Source organism: Aulonocara sp. 'chitande type north' Nkhata Bay, linkage group LG7 (assembly GCF_057382095.1).
Source record: "Aulonocara sp. 'chitande type north' Nkhata Bay isolate Kocher_YH1m ecotype deep benthic linkage group LG7, A_spYH_male_GT1.1, whole genome shotgun sequence".
In the NCBI taxonomy this organism is placed as follows: Eukaryota; Metazoa; Chordata; class Actinopteri; order Cichliformes; family Cichlidae; genus Aulonocara; species Aulonocara sp. 'chitande type north' Nkhata Bay.
The window spans coordinates 16,756,242-16,775,356 of record NC_141350.1 but is presented as its reverse complement, the minus strand read 5'-3'; the positions used below and the strand labels follow the sequence as shown (position 1 = coordinate 16,775,356).

The following is a 19,115-nucleotide window of genomic DNA, read 5'->3' as shown; positions in this document are numbered from 1 at the left end:
CATAAGCATAGTTGATTCTGAGATTGGGTTTGACTGAAGGGAAACCAGGTGGAAAAACTGATGGCAGAGGTCAAATTTTCCAGTACACCATAACAGTGACCTGTCACACACAAGAGCAGGATCTCTCCTAAATGGAATCCGGCCATAATTAATATATTTATCCCACTTCAGCTTCTGATATGCAAGACAAAATTTGAAAACCGCTGCCATAGATTTTTTGTTTTGCAATAAGAGATGTTTTTAGTCATCTGTTAATTCAATTCAATTCAATTTTATTTATATAGCGCCAAATCACAACATAAGTCGCCTCAATGACTGCGAAGGCCGGCTGCTTAAGATTCATATCATTTGTTTTTGTCCAGGTCATATGCCAATCAAAGAAGAGCAAGTACTAATACTGAAACATAGTCGCCCTCTTCTGTATTTTTTTCCTGTACGTAGACTTCTGGATTTCAGGCATGATTGATTTTTTGCTCCCCTTAATTCCTCCTTCATTTAATCCCTCTGACATATTGAGAAAGTAATGGAAGTGCTCCTTCTGAGAGCTGCTATTGTGTAAGGAGCTGTCATAACTCCATGACAGGACTATTGTATCTTTTCAGTCACATATTGTACATTTTAATTTTACATTGTATCTACATATAAGAGAAGAACAGTGGAGACAGCTGGGGTATCTTATAGCTTTGTTTAAAAAACAACAACTAATGATTCATATATGCTGTAGGCCTTATGTATGCTTGGCTTCGTTGTCATTGTAATAATATCATATGTAATCATGGCCTATTTTTTTTTGGTCCTGCAGTACCAAACAGAATCTGTTTTTGCCTTTAGTCTAAACCCACCCACAGTGAATTTTTGTTACAGTATTTAGGCTTGGCACACACCTCAGCTAATTGCTTCTGGGTCAAGAAGAATATGCTCAAGCCCTTATCTTGACTACGGTTACTAGGTGACGACACACCCTGGGCATTATGTGCCTCTGAATTTTTTGGGAGGAGAGGCACATAGAGCAAAAGCTCTACAGGATATTTGCGTTCATCACCACGTCTAGCAGCACTGTCCTTTTAGTTGTTTTGTATGCGGTGATGCTAGCACAGCTGCAATTCACGTCAGATCAGTTTTTGGTTTCACCTGAAATTTCAACTCCATAAAAGAAAAGAAAGAAAGAGAAAATAACCAGCAAAACAATACATCTCAATACTTTCCAGCTGTCACAGAGCGAGAGGTAGAGGGTTACACCCTGGACATAGTTGCTAAGCTGTTGCACGGCTAACAGAGAGAGAGAGACAACCATTAAGCTCACATCTACAGCCAATTTAGAATCACTAATTAACCTGACCCCACTAACTGCATGTCTTTGCACTGTGGAAGGAAGCTGGAGTACCTGGAGAGATCCTGAACATGCAAAACTCCACACAGAAAGGCCCAGACGGTAGATTAAAACCCAGGACTTTCTTGCTGTGAGCCAACAGAGTCAACCACCAGGCTCAAACGGGCTCAAACACTCAAGTGTTTTTAAAGCAGGATGTGTGTCAGTGTGTGCCTGTTTGTCTATGTCTATTTGTCAGGTCAGTTTTAAACTCCCCCTCTCTCTGAGAAAAGCTCAAGCTCGACCAGGTTTGGGGCCTATTTACCCGCGACACACTCCCTGCCCGTGGCTGGTGCCCCCACCAGTGAATTGCTGGTTCTCGGTGTCTGGGGCTGGATACTCCGGTGTGTACTGGCTCGCTCCTGGCGGCTGCTTTGCGGGGCGTGTATGAGGTGCCGTAAGGGACATTATTACTGAAACGCTCTCACACACACTACTGAAATTTTAGCTCTCACACACACTACTGAAATTTTAGCTCTCACACACACACTACTGAAACGCTCTCACACACACTACTGAAACGCTCTCACACACACTACTGAAACGCTCTCACACACACTACTGAAATTTTAGCTCTCACACACACTACTAAAACGCTCTCACACACACTACTGAAACGCTCTCACACACACTACTGAAATTTTAGCTCTCACACACACTACTGAAATTTTAGCTCTCACACACACTACTGAAACGCTCTCACACACACTACTGAAATTTTAGCTCTCACACACACTACTGAAACGCTCTCACACACACAACTGAAACGCTCTCACACACACTACTGAAATTTTAGCTCTCACACACACTACTGAAACGCTCTCACACACACTACTGAAACGCTCTCACACACACTACTGAAATTTTAGCTCTCACACACACTACTGAAACGCTCTCACACACACTACTGAAACGCTCTCACACACACTACTGAAATTTTAGCTCTCACACACACTACTGAAACGCTCTCACACACACAACTGAAACGCTCTCACACACACTACTGAAACGCTCTCACACACACTACTGAAACGCTCTCACACACACTACTGAAACGCTCTCACACACACTACTGAAATTTTAGCTCTCACACACACTACTAAAACGCTCTCACACACACAACTGAAACACTCTCACACACACTACTGAAACGCTCTCACACACACTACTGAAACGCTCTCACACACACTACTGAAATTTTAGCTCTCACACACACTACTGAAATTTTAGCTCTCACACACACTACTGAAACGCTCTCACACACACTACTGAAACGCTCTCACACACACTACTAAAACGCTCTCACACACACTACTGAAATTTTAGCTCTCACACACACTACTGAAACGCTCTCACACACACAACTGAAACGCTCTCACACACACTACTGAAACGCTCTCACACACACAACTGAAACGCTCTCACACACACTACTGAAACGCTCTCACACACACTACTGAAACGCTCTCACACACACTACTGAAATTTTAGCTCTCACACACACAACTGAAATGCTCTCACACACACTACTGAAACGCTCTCACACACACTACTGAAACGCTCTCACACACACTACTGAAATTTTAGCTCTCACACACACAACTGAAATGCTCTCACACACACTACTGAAATTTTAGCTCTCACACACACTACTGAAACGCTCTCACACACACTACTGAAACGCTCTCACACACACTACTGAAACGCTCTCACACACACTACTGAAATTTTAGCTCTCACACACACAACTGAAATGCTCTCACACACACTACTGAAACGCTCTCACACACACTACTGAAACGCTCTCACACACACTACTGAAATTTTAGCTCTCACGCACACTACTGAAACGCTCTCACACACACAACTGAAACGCTCTCACACACACTACTGAAACGCTCTCACACACACCACTGAAACCAGAGGCATTTCTGCTGAACAGGAAGTTGTTTCCTGACAAGGAAACTGATGGAAAAAGTGGTATATTTCAAAACACTACAAGGATTTCTACTCAGCAACCTGCTAGTACAGCAGTCCCCAACCTTTTTTGCGCCACATAAACGATATAAAAATAAAAAAACGATAAATACCATGAAAACCATAAATAGAAATGTGTTCGAATTTTTGTGGAGGAATAAAACCCATTACATAGAAAGATCTCAGCTTGTGAAGGGATACAATAAAGGTGGTATCAAAACTCCAGAATTGGAATTTATGGTTGGCACCCTTAGAATTAAATGGTTAAAATCTTGTCTGTCACAGCCAGACTTTACTTAGCTCCACATCCCATGATTCTTGTTTAATAAAATAGTATACAGGATTAGAATTTATTCGAAATGTGATTTTGCGGCAAATAAAATCCCCATAAAGATATCAAACTTTATAAAACAGACGTTGCATTTTTGGGAAAATGAGATTTACCCACAACTTCTCCCCATAATTCAACCTTATGGAATAATAGGGTAATAACACTTAATCAAAAATCAATTTTCAAGAGTGACTGGTTTGAACAAAAATATTATATTCATAACAGATTTGTTGGATGATAACGGTGTCATTCTAAGTTACACAGACTTTTCAGAAAAATATTGTCTAAACTGTTCTCAAAGAGAATATAACAAATTTTGTGAACTGGTCCCACTGCCTCTGCTTCATTTGATTAAAATTTTTATGATATACAATAATTTCTCATCAGTGCTCCCAAATTTATTGCTAGGGCAATGTCAGCTGTTTGATAAAAATGCAATAAGAAATTTGTTAGTAGTTTCTTCAAAGACAAAATATTTCATAGTTACAACAGAATGGTTACATGGCATGGTTCTAATTTAGTTATTTCATATACACTGGATAAAGCATACTAAAAATTTATGAAATAGCCTATTCTACCTAAAGTTAAAGAAACACACTTTAAACAAAACTAATACTGTGGCAGAATTTCTAAAAAAAGAGATTTGGCTTTGAGGTGGATCAGTGTTCTTTTTGTACTGATGAAAATGAAACCCTAGAACATCTTTTTTTTCCTATGCCCTATCACACAATGTATTTGGTGCAACTTAAAAAATTGGATTTCCCTAAATATTAATGATGTGCCACTGTTTGAATTACATCATAATTTTTTTTATATGGATCATCTAGCATTGGATGTCTCAGACATTATTAACATCATCATACTTTTGAGTAAATATCATATCCATTGTGCTAAATGGAGGAACGCTAAGCCTTCTCTCCCTGGTTTTATTGATGATTTTAAGATATTTTTCTTTGCTAAAAAAGACAAAAAGCACATATGCCAAAAAAATAACCAGGATAATGCACGTCTCCCGCTATTCTAAATTTTGACTTATGCTGAGGCTAATATATTGTTAAGTAATGCAGCTGTCTCACTAAGGTCCAGAATCGATTTGTTCCACGATTCGATTCAATTCAATTCGATTTGATTATGGGGAATTTTGACAGTCAGAAATATTATAATTCAGATCAGTACATTTACATATTTTTGTATTTAAAAAAAGGAAGCTGACACACGCAAGACTTTATCAAAGGTGTGAGCATCACAGCAGATGCCTTTGTGTCAAAGTAGCTGAAGATAAAACACATAAAAACATGAAGGTGATTTTCCTGGCCTGGGATTTTATAAAAAATATTCTGCAGTACATCAAAAACGAAAGAAAACCATTAATCAACATATGAACGTTACCTCTGACGTTACAGCGGTTTTATTAGAGACACGGCTAACGTTTTGCATTTTGCATAATTTTAAAAAGTTTAAATTTATTCAGTATTGAACGGCAGAAATTAGGTTTTCTTTTCGGAAGTATGTAAAATGAAAAAAAAAAAAAAAAACAGCGGCCGACTGCGCTGTAAACAACAGTAGACTTGTGCATAACAAGCAAGCGAATAATACAGAAAACAGATTTTTAGACGGGAAACTGTTCTTGAAGTACAGAGAGAGAGAAAGAGAGAGAGAGGGCTGTGCATGACGTGCGATTTTATCGTGGTGGAAGCAAAACAGTGAGGGAATTCATGACGATGTTTATGTGAAGCGCAGTTTGGATCTTCTTTTGCTGCTGGTTCAGTCAATATTGTTTGGAGAGAGATAAAACTAACAGCTTTAGAATCGGCGCAAAAACGGCGTGAAAACAAAGCGCGGACCTGCCGACAGATCAGAGTCAGCGAGCTGTCGGCTTTCAGCCCCGACCGTGTCCGTGCTGTCGGGTGAGAAAGGCGACATCTCACTGATTCTGATCCGCGGGTCCGCGCTGTGTGTTTACGTCTTTGTGCAGAAGCCATGTACCTGCTCTCATTTACTGTCTTAGCTGTTTGGTGGTTGTTGAAATTTTGTGAGGTTTCACCAGAGATTCTGGCATTTCGGGTAAAATAAATTTATATTAAAAAATCGATTCAGGATTTTAATGAATCGATTTCACGTTATCCAAGCCAGAATCGATTTTAATCAATAAATCGATTATAAAAACCCACCCCTAACTAACAGGTTGCTGAGTAGACATCTGTGTAGTGGTTTGTTTGAAATCTAACACTTTTTCCTTCAGTTTCCTTGTCAAGAATTAACTTCCTGTTTAACTGAAATGCCTTCCTGTTCAACTGAAATGCCTTCCTGTTCAACTGAAATGCCTTCCTGTTCAACTGAAATGACTTGGTTTTTCAGTAGTGTGTGTGAGAGCGTTTCAGTAGTGTGTGTGAGAGCTAAAATTTCAGTAGTGTGTGTGAGAGCGTTTCAGTTGTGTGTGTGAGAGCGTTTCAGTAGTGTGTGTGAGAGCTAAAATTTCAGTAGTGTGTGAGAGCGTTTCAGTAGTGTGTGTGAGAGCGTTTCAGTTGTGTGTGTGAGAGCGTTTCAGTAGTGTGTGTGAGAGCTAAAATTTCAGTAGTGTGTGTGAGAGCGTTTCAGTAGTGTGTGTGAGAGCTAAAATTTCAGTAGTGTGTGAGAGCTAAAATTTCAGTAGTGTGTGTGAGAGCGTTTCAGTAGTGTGTGTGAGAGCTAAAATTTCAGTAGTGTGTGTGAGAGCGTTTCAGTAGTGTGTGTGAGAGCTAAAATTTCAGTAGTGTGTGAGAGCGTTTCAGTAGTGTGTGTGAGAGCGTTTCAGTTGTGTGTGTGAGAGCGTTTCAGTAGTGTGTGTGAGAGCTAAAATTTCAGTAGTGTGTGTGAGAGCGTTTCAGTAGTGTGTGTGAGAGCTAAAATTTCAGTAGTGTGTGTGAGAGCGTTTCAGTAGTGTGTGTGAGAGCGTTTCAGTAGTGTGTGTGAGAGCTAAAATTTCAGTAGTGTGTGTGAGAGCATTTCAGTAGTGTGTGTGAGAGCGTTTCAGTAGTGTGTGTGAGAGCTAAAATTTCAGTAGTGTGTGTGAGAGCGTTTCAGTAGTGTGTGTGAGAGCTAAAATTTCAGTAGTGTGTGTGAGAGCGTTTCAGTAGTGTGTGTGAGAGCGTTTCAGTAGTGTGTGTGAGAGCTAAAATTTCAGTAGTGTGTGTGAGAGCTAAAATTTCAGTAGTGTGTGTGAGAGCTAAAATTTCAGTAGTGTGTGTGAGAGCATTTCAGTAGTGTGTGTGAGAGCGTTTCAGTAGTGTGTGTGAGAGCGTTTCAGTAGTGTGTGTGAGAGCGTTTCAGTAGTGTGTGTGAGAGCTAAAATTTCAGTAGTGTGTGTGAGAGCGTTTCAGTAATAATGTCCCTTACGGCACCTCATAGGCGTGGGCCCTGCTCTTCTACTCTATTTTTCTCTCCCTTCTGCTCCTTCTGTTAACTTTTTCCCCAACTTCATTTTCTTTTACTTTTTCTTTTCTTATAGGCCTCCAGTCTTGTCTGTTATGGCTCTTTATCAGTCTACTCAATCCGCTGGTGAAGTATTACAAGTTGTCACAAGTATTCAGGGAGTTGGCAGAGGCCACAGGTAAATACTCTTGGTTTCCTGTCAGCTTCTCCTACCTTTATATGTATCTTTTAGTGTGTGCTTTCTAACCCCCCTGTAGGTGTAAATGTGAGAGTAAATGGTTGTCTGTCTCTATGTAACAGTCTTGCAATAGACTGGGGACCTGTCCAGGATGTACCCTGCCTCTCCCCCTATGACGGCTGGGACAGGCTCCAGGCCCCTGGGACAGCCGAGTTAGATAAGCAAAAGAAATGGATGGATGGATGCTTGCCAAAACTAACAACAAAAGCTGACTTCTTGGAGAGCATCTGGCAATATAATAGATTGGTGTGTATGCCCCAGGTAAGACTGAAGTTCATAAAGGAGATGGACCAAAGGCCCTAGATGTGAAACAAAGAACAGCAAAGAACGACTTCTACACAATGTACAGATATAAATCTACAGTATTATAAATACTGTGCCACTGCATGGGGAACGCCTCAACTTTTACAAACTAAACAGAGCACAAAAGTGTCATCAAAGGGAAGTTGGGATAAATGAAAATTCAGGCGCCTACATGAGGAGGCAGTTAATGAAATTTTCTTCCAGCCATGAGTTTGTATTAATTTAGACAGCATCTGCTCACTGTCATTATATAACGCTTCTGTTTAGGCTACTGTAATGACAGGGAAAACCGGATCTCAGAGCTCCTCCTCCCCTCGTTGTATCCTCTTTTATGTGAGTCCAACTGTTAATAAATTCCATCAAATTGAAGATCTGTCTGAGATCCAGTCATTTTATAAAACTCATTTGGTTTTGCGTTACAATCTTTCTGCTCTGTGGGAACAGAGGCTTTCTAGTCTATAGTGTACAGTATGACACTTGGGGTTGGTTACCAAGGCAACTAGGAATCCTTGCTATAGCTGTTATTCATTCATATCCGGGAAGACGTCACACACAACATACATGCTGTGCTTTTCTTAGGGCCAATTTTTACAAATATTACATGTATTTATTTATTTTCTGTCTAACAGGGTTATGTTTTCTTTCATGGTTCTTTGATACAGTGCTATCCTGGAAATAGATTGCTATTTAATTGTAAATCAGAAGGAATCTTTTTGAAGAAAGAGTATGTTACTGTATGCTAATCCAGCCGGCTTTCCTGGCTGTTTGACTGCTGGTTTATTTTTTGCATAATTTCCACTTTCTCATGTTGTCAGACTCATTGCTGACATCACTGCTGTAGTCCAATCATCTTTCTGCCTGCCTTCTGTGAGCCAGTGAGCCTCCATCCTCCATTACCTTGGCCTCCAATAACACTGTGAGCAATCTTGAAGTCGTTGTATGTTCTTCAATATCTCTAAAATTAGAAACATCCTTTCTCAGAGTGAAGCTGAAAAACTAGTTCATGCATCTATTACTTGTAGACTGTAATTCGTTCTTATCAGGCTGTCCTAAAAACTCCCTTCACTTGATCCAAAATGCTGCAGTAAGAATACTGACAGGGACTAGAAAGAGAGAGCATATTTCTCCCATATTATTATCAATGGCTCCAGAATCAAATTTAAAATCTTTCCCATCACATCGTCCCTCTACCTTTGCTGTTGCAGAATTCAAGCCATTCATTTCAACTCAAGATTAGTTAGAGTTCAGTTCTCGCTTAAAATATCTCCTCTGTTTCTGTTTCTCTGTTTCTCCTCTGTTTGTAGGACTTTAAAGACCTGCATTTCCAGATCCGGGAACCGTTTCTATCCAACAGCCAAAAATGAACTCAGTTTTCCCCTCCCAGTATCTTTCCAATAGCTCTAAGTCACTAGTTGCACAGAAATAGCACTTTTTTATTTTATTTTTATCTTTTAAGTACATTGCTTTATAGATTGGATTTCTATAGTATTGCATTTTTTATTACTTTTTTATTTTGTTTTGTTTTTACAGCTTTATTGGGCATGTGTAAAATGCAACTTTCTCTTGTTAAAGACAACAAATCTTATTGTATGTGTTGCATGTCATGACATTAGAGGTAGTCTAATTCTACTACCTCTAAGTATATCCTGTAAATTACATAGAAATAAAAGCTAAATTGTTGCTAGCATTGCTTCAGCAATGTTATTTCAGTCTATGAAATCATAATCAGTTATTTACACATTATTGTTATTATACAAATAATACATATTAATGCATAAACCACCCGAATATTACTAAAAAGGTCATGGCTAAAAAGTTACACTGACACTGGTATGATTAGTGTTATGCGACAGTACTATACTGTACTGTGTGGTGTCATGTTGGTGTGCAGGTGCACCCTGACCTTTAGCTTAGCTGAGTTCTTAGGTCCCATAAAAGATTGTTCACACACCTGTTCATAGAACTCATTGACAATGCCCTCTGTCCATTGCAGATGTAGCTCCTTGCACTTCAGAGGCCCATTTATATCAGCGAGTTTGATGCACATCTGGCAGACTAGCAACCTGTCATTCTCGTTAGACCAGTCGATACCTGTAGATGGATCATCACCTACCTGAGGGATTGACAGACAGCCATGACAGCATTAGCATATTCAAACATGTTATGTAACCACAGCTATAATCTTCTGCTGAAATGTTTTCTGTTAAGCTATAGTTTACAGCATCAGTTCATTGGACTGAGGACGAAACAAACATATATAAGACTTAGGATTATGTAGTTAAGCTAATACTGACATAACCCAATTCTTGTTGTCAAAGCTACTTACTATATAAACAATGCTTCAAGGTGCTTTAACCTATACAGAGCTTGAACATATTTCTAAGAAAAGCAGGACTCAATCATATATAAAGTTGATCTCAGCACTTTTTGAATGAATCGATTATTTCTAGTTAAGCTTAATGAGCTTCGGATCTAAAGAGGCTCAGGAAACAGGAAAGCTTGACGGCTACTTCACCCAAAGCTAATTCGCGTCCAGGAAGAGCAGAGCAGGGACTCTGAGAGACCTTATTGTTACTTCTGCTGCCAAACCAGCAACCTCAATGTTAGCTGACAGGCCTTGGCCATCGAGCAGCAACGCTGTAGTAGAACTCACAATGAGAGGAATGCGGACCCTCAAATCGAAAGCCAACACTGTGTCTGCACTCCAGTGAGTTCTTGAAGGCTATGGGGTACTTTGTGTTGTTGACTTACATTGAGAGCACTGCAATGTATTGCACAAACAGATCTGCTCCTCGAAGACCACTTGACAGCTTCCTTTTCCTGAAGCGTTGTCCCAGTTTTTAAAAGAACTGATCTGTTAGGAAAGCATGTCTACAGAATATGTTTGACCCCAACTTTTCCAAGCAATTTATTACTTGGCTATTTAATTTTAACAATAACCAAAAAAAAAATCAATTGTAAGCTTTTCATGTTATATTTGAAAACAGATATGCTCAACTCAAGGTTTACACTGGCTTAAAAGGATAAACTACCTCTGAAGAGTTCTTTAATTTGTCAAATGAATGTGAAACATTGAACAGGGATGTTTTTAGAATACCTTGGCATTGAACTCAGCTAGGAAGTCAAAATGCTTCTTCAGATCAGTGGCCAGTATGGCCTCAATGACCAGGAAACGGAAGCGTTTGAACTCCACATGGTCCAGATTGACCAGGAAGTTGTACTCTGGCTGTGACAGGAAGAGGTTCCAGGCTGCGGCAGCGTGGTGGTTTTCCAAAACTGAGCGGTCGTTGTAGAGCACCGCCTGTCAAACAAAACAAACCATAATTGTTAGACACTACTGACAGGGAAATTAAAGCCTACATTATTGCTCTCTGATAGGCAAGCTACTCTTTCAGTATCATTATGTCATCATTGCTCAAAATTGGGTAATTTACTTAATACAATAATTTCTATGATTTCTTTTTATTGATAACACAATGTAGAACTAGACCAAACAGTAACATTTCTACCTGGTAACCTGTAAACAGGTATTCTAACTGTTGATTTGTTTGTTTTTTGAAGCAGGCTGACAGTGAAATAGACAAATAATCTATCAAATCATAATTCAGGTGAAAAAGAAAAACAAGGGTGTGACAGTAAATCAAGTAAACAAACTTTTATTTAATCACATACTGTTGACCATGCTGTAGGCTGAATAGCATGAGCACCTGTGGGGCGCTGGTGGCCACGAGGAAAGCGTTTGTCCGCCCTGGGTGATCATAATCGTGCATGGCGGCAGCCACGTAAAGAGCCATGAGCTCCAGAGCAGGTATGAGGCCTGACAGGCAGCCATAACCATCTTCTGACACAGTGTAGGTCTTTGAAACCAGGAAGCCCATGTGACTGTGTGTTATTCCACTGTCGGAGTCTAGCCACGGGGGAGAAGACAAAGTGAGGAGGCTGAAGAGAAAGGTGTCAGAATTTACACAAGACACACACAACTGTACAGTACCTTCATCTGCACACACCTAAACACGCGCACGCACGTGCTCTGGAGCACAACACACAGAAGCACACACACATACTTTAACGTTCAAATCCACTTATATGTGGATCAAAGGGATGGCCCAAGTAAGGCATACAAATGAGGTTATGGAAATATGGGTAAGAGGGAACTCTAATCTGCCTGCAATTTCATGCTGTTCTAGACTTCAAATAGTGTTTGGTATGCAAGTGCCAAAAGCCTGAGTAAGATAAGACCAACTTTGAGTGGGATAAGAACACACACTCCTGCAGGTTTGATACTTTGACATTAATGAGATGGCTGCAGGGGATGTGAAAAAATTCAGGATAAAAAAAAAATGACCTACATATAGAAAATCTTAAGCGCAAAAAAGTACAGTAGAGCAAATATTGTTCTTATTTAAAAACTTGACAACAAGTTTTGCATACTTTTATGGACTGATGGATACACATACACACCTGTCAGGACATCAGCTGTCAGCATGCATGCACTGATGGACATACCTGAGTCACTGGCAGAGCCGTGGTCAGTCATGAGGCTGGGCAGGCCAGGCACAGGCTGCGTGGTGAGGTACCAGACTGCGTGAAGCACATCTGTGGCATGGACCCTGTTGTGATCTGGATTAGAGAAGATAACAAGTCTGCTCAGTGTGTGTGATCGTCTCCACCAGGGTGCAGTGTTGGGCTGCTAATGTCTGTTCAATTAAACTTCAAGGCAGTGCAGAGTACTAATGCTGCATAGATTGCTCAACATTTCCATCTAGTGGCTGCTTTCATCCTTGCAACGAGTAATCTGAAGCAAAGTGAAAAACAAAAGCAGGAAGATGCTCGAGCTTACATGGTATGTCTCTGTAACCATTCTCAAGGGCATGGAAGTAGTTCATGAATTCTTTTACGGGGATCTTAAAAGTCTGAAACAGGCCAGTGTCCTCAAAGAGCCTATATGATACCTGAAAGATAAAATATATATATATATATCAGACCCCATGGACATCACCAGATCCAGATATATTAAATATAACAAAAGTGTTCAATAAATGTGTAAAACTGAAAAATGTAATGAAAAAAATTAAAAGACAGTGTTATAAATAGTAAAGTATGCTACTGTTTTGTAATATAAAATAATTTGTCACTTTGACACTCTGGCGGACCTGACTGAGGATTCGTCCACATTTCCCATTGGTCTTCTCTATCAAGGTGAAGATGGGGAAGTTCCAATTGTTCAGCTGACTCATCAGAGGTTCCAGGCCCTCCATTATTAAAGGCTCTGGTGCCAAGATTGGTTTGTCCTGCGTGAGTAACAAATGGTCAAAAGACGTGAAAACAATAAGGAAAATATTACATAAGGAGTACATGTTCCTGTTTTATTAGCAGTACTAATGTGACTGAGACAGCTGCTTTGGCCCGCCTTACCTCCGGAGGTATTAGTGCATGGAGGATGACATTCTGGGAGTTTTTTCCTTCTTCTGCATCGTCCTCTGTATGTGCTACATCACTGCTGTCACTGTGGTTGGCTTCGTGGGTGCTGTCATAGTCTGATGACACAACCACTTGGTCCTCTGCTGGTGTAAGAAAAACAAAGAGATGTCACACTGCGGCCTCGGGAGAAAATCCACTGTTAATCTTCTTAAACTGATGCATATCACTAGGTTTCTTGGAGTATGTGGATTTACGTCTTCTCTATATCCACTTCCTTTAATCCTGGCTTGTTGTAATAGGTTATTTTCTGCAGGTCCCATAGAAAGTCACTGCTGCCTTCATTAACACTCAAAGATCCCCGATTGCTGCCTCTCACGTGACTGAAAGCAAGTTTTAATAGTGAGTCTGCTTGGAGGTGCTACTTTATAAAGCAGCACACTTAGTTCTTTCTACAGAAACTTATATGTGCTCATGTTGAGTGCTGCTCACAAACTTTAGGAGCAGTAGAATAAACAACATTGTAGTACATTTTTAACAAGAATGAACCAGCTCAGCAACAACAAAAGAGCCGAAAGACCACAGAAGACAAAAAATGCACGATGACAGAATTATTTCCATAGTTAGAAAAAACTATTTCACAGCATTTAACCGAGTTGAGAGCACTCTCAATGAGGTAGGCGTATCATCGTCTACAATCAAGGTCTACAACCAAGAGACGCCTTCATAAATACAGAGGGTTTACAACAAAGTAAAAACCACTGGTTATGCTCAAGAACAAGAATTTCAGATGAACCCAAGATTAATGATGGGAGGATAAAAATATGGTCGAGAGAAACAGCTCGTGATTTGAAGCAAACCGAGGTATTTGTCAAACATGGTGGAGGCAGTGTTATGGCTTGGGCATTTATAGCTGCCAGTGGAACCGGGTCACTCATCGTTGATGATGATGTGACTGCTGATACGAGCAGCAGGAGGAATTCTGATGTGTAGGGAGCTATATAGATTCAGCCAAACTGATTGGACAGCTCTTCACTGTGCAAAAGCAACCCAAGAGTTTCTATAGGCAAAAAAACCCCCAAGTCAGTCATTGGCCAAGTCAGTCACCTGATCTCAGCCCAACGGAGCATGCTTTTCAGTTGTCAAATACAAAACTTGATGCAGGAAGATCCACAAATAAGAAGCACCAGGTGTTCTCAATGAGGGAAGCAAGAATTTGGCGATGACAATGTGTTTTAGACTTTATGCATCCATTAATGTATAAAATTATGTTAATTTGTCGAGTTAATTTTGAGCTTCTTAAAATGCAGACTGTGTGTGAAAATAGCTGTAATTATTAAACAGTTGATGAAAAGTGGTTGTTAAACCCCTTGAATTAATGCTGAAGTTTGCACTTCTATCACATTGTGACTGTTTGAATTCAAAACCACTGTGATGGTGTAGAGAGGCAACTAACTGTATGAGATACTGCAGAGGTAGTGTTCCTTTATCATCAACACAAACTCATTACTCGAGTCATTTGTTTGGGGTTTTCTGTGCGTGTTTACTATATATATCAATCTCCCATATCAGCTGAGTGCAATGGAAACAAACAGTCTCAAAGAGAGAGAAACAAAAGCGATTCAGTGTTTATGCCAGCAAACGTAACACAAACACTCTTCCCATGCTGCTTTGCGGGAATGCTAGAAAGACTGGGGGCATACCTGAACGTGGTATCCTGTCTCCCTTGTCTAAAGAGCCCTCACCGTGGTTCAGTCTGATGTATGGTCTCCCACAACTGTAGAAAAGAGGGGATTCACTGTTAGTTAAATAAAAGAGTTTCTATTTATCTCAGATGTGCATTCCTAACTACTGCGTGTGGATATACTTGAGTTACAATCACACTCTAGTGACCTGTATCTTTTTGAGCAGATGACGATAACATGAAATTTTTATTCCTTTGATTTAATTATTTGATTATTATCAGAATGCAAATAATTCCACACCATTCACAGCAGTTCAAAGTTAACAGGCAAAACACATGGAAGATAAATACAGAATATATGTATTAGTCTATCTGCGGCTCTGCTAAAGAAGTGTGAATATCGCCGTTCGCCACATCTGTCTTCGATGTGTAAACAGTCAGAAGAAGTTGTCAAGTAGGGAAAAAAAAGAACTTAATGGGGTTCCTACTGTGCAGCCCCCACACGAAAACAGCCGTTGCACACTTGCTTCAAGAAAATACGTAGTAATGAATCTAATGGATGCGCACATTAACACAATGCAACTGGAATAAACAACAAAGCAAACTCCAAACGCTGGCATTGTTATGAATGATTCATTAGAAACTGAGCCCACCCTCTTTGAGATTTATGACAGACCAGTGTCGGCCTCAACAACAACTCACTTTCTCAGTCTCAGATGAAAACATTCCCATCTGATGACTGGCTTTATAAATCAAACAGCAAATGTTATCTTCTGTGGAAAGAACTGGCCTTTACTGGTCAGTTAGCTGTGTGACACCACGGGGAGCCTCCCAGACTTTTCCCAACAGATTTTCCGTGTTTCTCCACTGAGGCCACTGTCAGGCTGTAGGTGGTTCCAATTAAAATACCTCTCCCTAAATGTTGTAAAACCTGCCTACTCGGAGCAGGAAATGCCTGCCGTTAGAGCATGGTGTCACAGGGAGCACAAAGGCCTGTAGTGTGTCTATCTCCTCCTGATAAAGTGTTTCTGGAACACTTTTGAGCTGTACCCACCCAGCATAATGCTCCTAAGGCCCCAACAAAGGGAGTTCTGTTGTGTTTGTACGGCCAGGTTGGACCACTGTGTCTAATGCCTAGCAGGTGTGGAATATAAAATAGTTTGATAGTTTGGCGGTTGAACAGTTAGTACATTATTGTCAGGGGGGTCTGGGCAGGCAGCAGCACTTGGCTTAAAAGGTTTACTTTTAATGAAAGTTGAAGAACTGGCAGACACTTTTCCTATTCTGCTAATGCAGCAGAATAACCTCGGCTACTGACATTGAGCCTTGAGCACAAAATGTAAATAAGGAGGCCGGTCATTTTCAGTCGAGGAATCTGCCAATCATATATCAAGTGGCTCTGCTTTTATCTCTCGCTCTCTCACTCACGCAGAAACTATGTACACATGATACACACTCCACTTTCATTTTGCTATCATGTTCTATGCTAGAAATAACATTTATATACCAGTAGTAAGAATTTACTTTGCCTTTTGGGAGAACGCAACTGTCAGCTGTAAACACATTTGCTGTGTGGAGTCAACAGACACCATCCTATAGTGTGGTTTTATTGAGGAATTCAAAGTGGAATTTAGTTACATTTAGCCAAAGGTTTTAAGGTTGCGGTTTCTCTAATACAACAATGTCGCTATCTGCAATTCTGTAACCTTAACCACGTAAAGATTGAAAAATATTTCTGTGTAGAGCGATGAGTCTTACAGAAAAATAAACGCACCGAGGGCTTCAAATCAATTTCAATATGTGGTAGTGTGTAAATGATTATTCTACACAAGCTCATTGTTGGTAAGAACAAAAAAGAAATATAGTTTTTCCAAAATATCTCCCCTGTTTTCAAAAAACAGGAAATTTAACATGCGTCATACAGTGAATTTTAGATTTAAAAAATGACACGCGCTATATTTCAATCAACTAACCACACAACTTCTTTTGGTTCTTCTTAGTACAACTGCTCGTGTCCTTTTTTCATTATGTCATTGTGCTCTAAAATCAGTTTTATGGATCAGGCGCAGTTTTGTCTCATCATCAAGGTCAAGGTTGGTTTCTTGCCTTATAACATACATAATTTTCAAAGTCATAAAAAAAAAAAAAATTGCTCTTCATCTCTAAACCAAAAGGCACTTGGCACTCACTCTGTAACTATGATGCTTAATCAAGCAAATGTAATTCAGTTTAAATTGCAGCCCTGCCTGCTTTTCCTCATTTTTGAGGACTTCTTCTTGTATGGCCTGAGCCGTGCCGTAAGCTCCGGCTGGCCTCAGCCTGCTAACCTTTCCGCTGCAGATTTTTTACTCAGCCACTTGCAGCAGGTTGACAGATTACCTTTGGTTCAGAGCCACGACGGACAGTGCCAAAGCCACGATAAACACCGCAGCTATTATTTCTGCTTCCAGTAATCTACCTACTCTCGAGCCAGATGACGTGAAGAAGATAACAACACAGTGGCTGGGGCTGAGGGAAATGGAAGGCATTCAATTGGGCCCTTTAAACAGGGTCTATCTGATAAAAAAAAAAAAAAGGTGATAATGTAGCTTTGAAGTTGGTGTTATTCCTTCTTAACAGTGTACGTCATTGAAGGCTGACATGATGGAAAAACGAGGGAGGGGGAAAAAAAGAAGCCTAATGTCCTAATTAAGATTGTGCAGATTTGATGATGGAGTAGAGAGAAGGCAATTGAAGCCATGTGTTCATTTTCGCCCAACCTCCCTTCCATGTGTTCGCTCTCTCTCGCCTTCCCTCTTTCCCAACACTCTGTGTGAGGATGTATCAGGAATGATTAGTGGTGGTGTGTCAGTGATGTGAAAGGAAATTCATAGGCTTCTGGTCTTGGCGCCAGACACTCTAACAAATACAGTTTAGAGTACATAAATTACCAAAAACACTCCTTATTACTCCCTAACATGTGTGATTTAGGTGTCAAAGCCTACTTGAGAAATGACGTGTTGGCAGGTTGCTGCTTGCTAAGAGACCATCAAAGGTCGGATCCCAAACACAGCAAGTTGTTTTCAGTCAGCATGGGCTCTGGTTAAGTGTCTTTCAGCTAAACACCGAAGCCTTACCAGCCCTGTTTGATTATTTCAGGCATCTGGATAAGAGCTAGATGCCTACAATGCATTTAACTGAAGTGCTGCTCAGAAAAGAGCCCTCTCCACTGCTGTGAACGAAACCTGGAAAATCTCTGTGTTTTCCAATTGTTTCCGGACCGTGTAAGCCAGAAGAAGCAGCTGTATCTAAGAGTGCGAGTGTGTGAGTTAATTGTGGTGTTCTCGTGACTGGGGAGAGAACCAGGTGTTTGTTTACACTCAGTAAGTGGCCTTAGCTGGGGCATGCTGCTGGGCTGCGCTAAGATATAAGACCAGGCAACGGGGCTTTGTGTACAGAAGCTTTGTGTTCAAGTATCACACTGTCACTGTGCAAACAGGACCAAACACGACGCTGGCAGGCGCAGGCTACGCAGGTCTTTGGAGGGCTGAAGGCACAAAAGAAAGCAGTGCAAAGAGTTTAATGCAGTAAAAAAAGAACTTAAGGCTTTCTAATATAGATTGATTATTACAATAAGCCTCCACTCAGACTTTTGTTAGAGCTTTTAAAAAGAGGCACAAGGTTCATTTTTGTAGAAAAATATACACAATACAACATCTAACCCTAAATACTATGAGCATCACTCTGACACCATATCAGCCAGGACTCCTTTGCAAAGTCTTTCCATAAGAGTATGGAACTTGGACAACAACACAATTTTAACTGTTTTTGCCTCCTTCCACCATCGCAGTGGATTTTAAGGTGTGATTGAAGTGCAGAGTTTCAGCTTTAATTCAAGGAGTTTAACAAAAATTTACCTTTAAGGTATTACAGTAATTTTTAGACATAGTCCTGAATATAATTTCGGGAATACTTATGGGTCTTTGGCAAAGAATTTCTAATGGGATCTCTGTTGGAATTAATTAAGTAAGTAAGTAAAGAAAGCCAGTTTGGTCATGGAACACGAGTTTAACGACCACAAACTGAAATAAAAACTGTGGGTTTGTTTACCACGAGGTGAAGACACAGCATTGCCGACTAGACTTTTTCTCCAAGGTATAAAAAAATGTAAAAAACTACCTTGGAAACAGCACACATGTGGTTTTTATGGAAAACGCTTACTTTTACAGTACGACCATTATCATTAGATAGCTTCACTTAACAAATCTTAAAGCAAAAAACTTAACAATACAAAACTAAAGTCTGGCTGGTATCACTTGCTAACGACAACATGGATGAAATCACTTGAGCCAGGGTACCTGCCCTCATTAGCCACGACTTGTACACCTGATTGAACATCGATGCC

The 19,115-nt window shown here is 40.3% G+C and overlaps 1 protein-coding gene and 1 long non-coding RNA gene across 3 annotated transcripts in view; one reads left to right on the top strand and one right to left on the bottom strand.

Moving 5' to 3' along the window:
• Positions 1-19,115, bottom strand: part of LOC147324904 (cGMP-inhibited 3',5'-cyclic phosphodiesterase 3A-like) — an 88,574-nt gene that overhangs the window by 5,298 nt on the left and 64,161 nt on the right. The window contains exons 5-12 of one of the 2 annotated variants that reach the window (XM_086299070.1): positions 14,751-14,824; positions 13,045-13,190; positions 12,783-12,920; positions 12,470-12,581; positions 12,136-12,249; positions 11,337-11,536; positions 10,727-10,930; positions 9,581-9,742 (exon numbers count right to left, since the gene is read on the bottom strand). In XM_086299070.1, the coding sequence (XP_086155196.1) occupies positions 9,581-9,742; positions 10,727-10,930; positions 11,337-11,536; positions 12,136-12,249; positions 12,470-12,581; positions 12,783-12,920; positions 13,045-13,190; positions 14,751-14,824 (1,150 nt within the window). Of the gene's footprint in view, positions 1-9,580; positions 9,743-10,726; positions 10,931-11,336; positions 11,537-12,135; positions 12,250-12,469; positions 12,582-12,782; positions 12,921-13,044; positions 13,194-14,750; positions 14,825-19,115 lie in introns of both variants that reach the window. The other variant, XM_086299069.1, reaches the window with a different exon arrangement.
• On the top strand, positions 587-9,522 carry LOC147324905 (uncharacterized). The gene is made up of 5 exons (XR_015130239.1): positions 587-1,713; positions 7,165-7,266; positions 7,389-7,587; positions 8,445-8,545; positions 8,934-9,522. It is a non-coding gene; the product is annotated as an uncharacterized LOC147324905 (long non-coding RNA).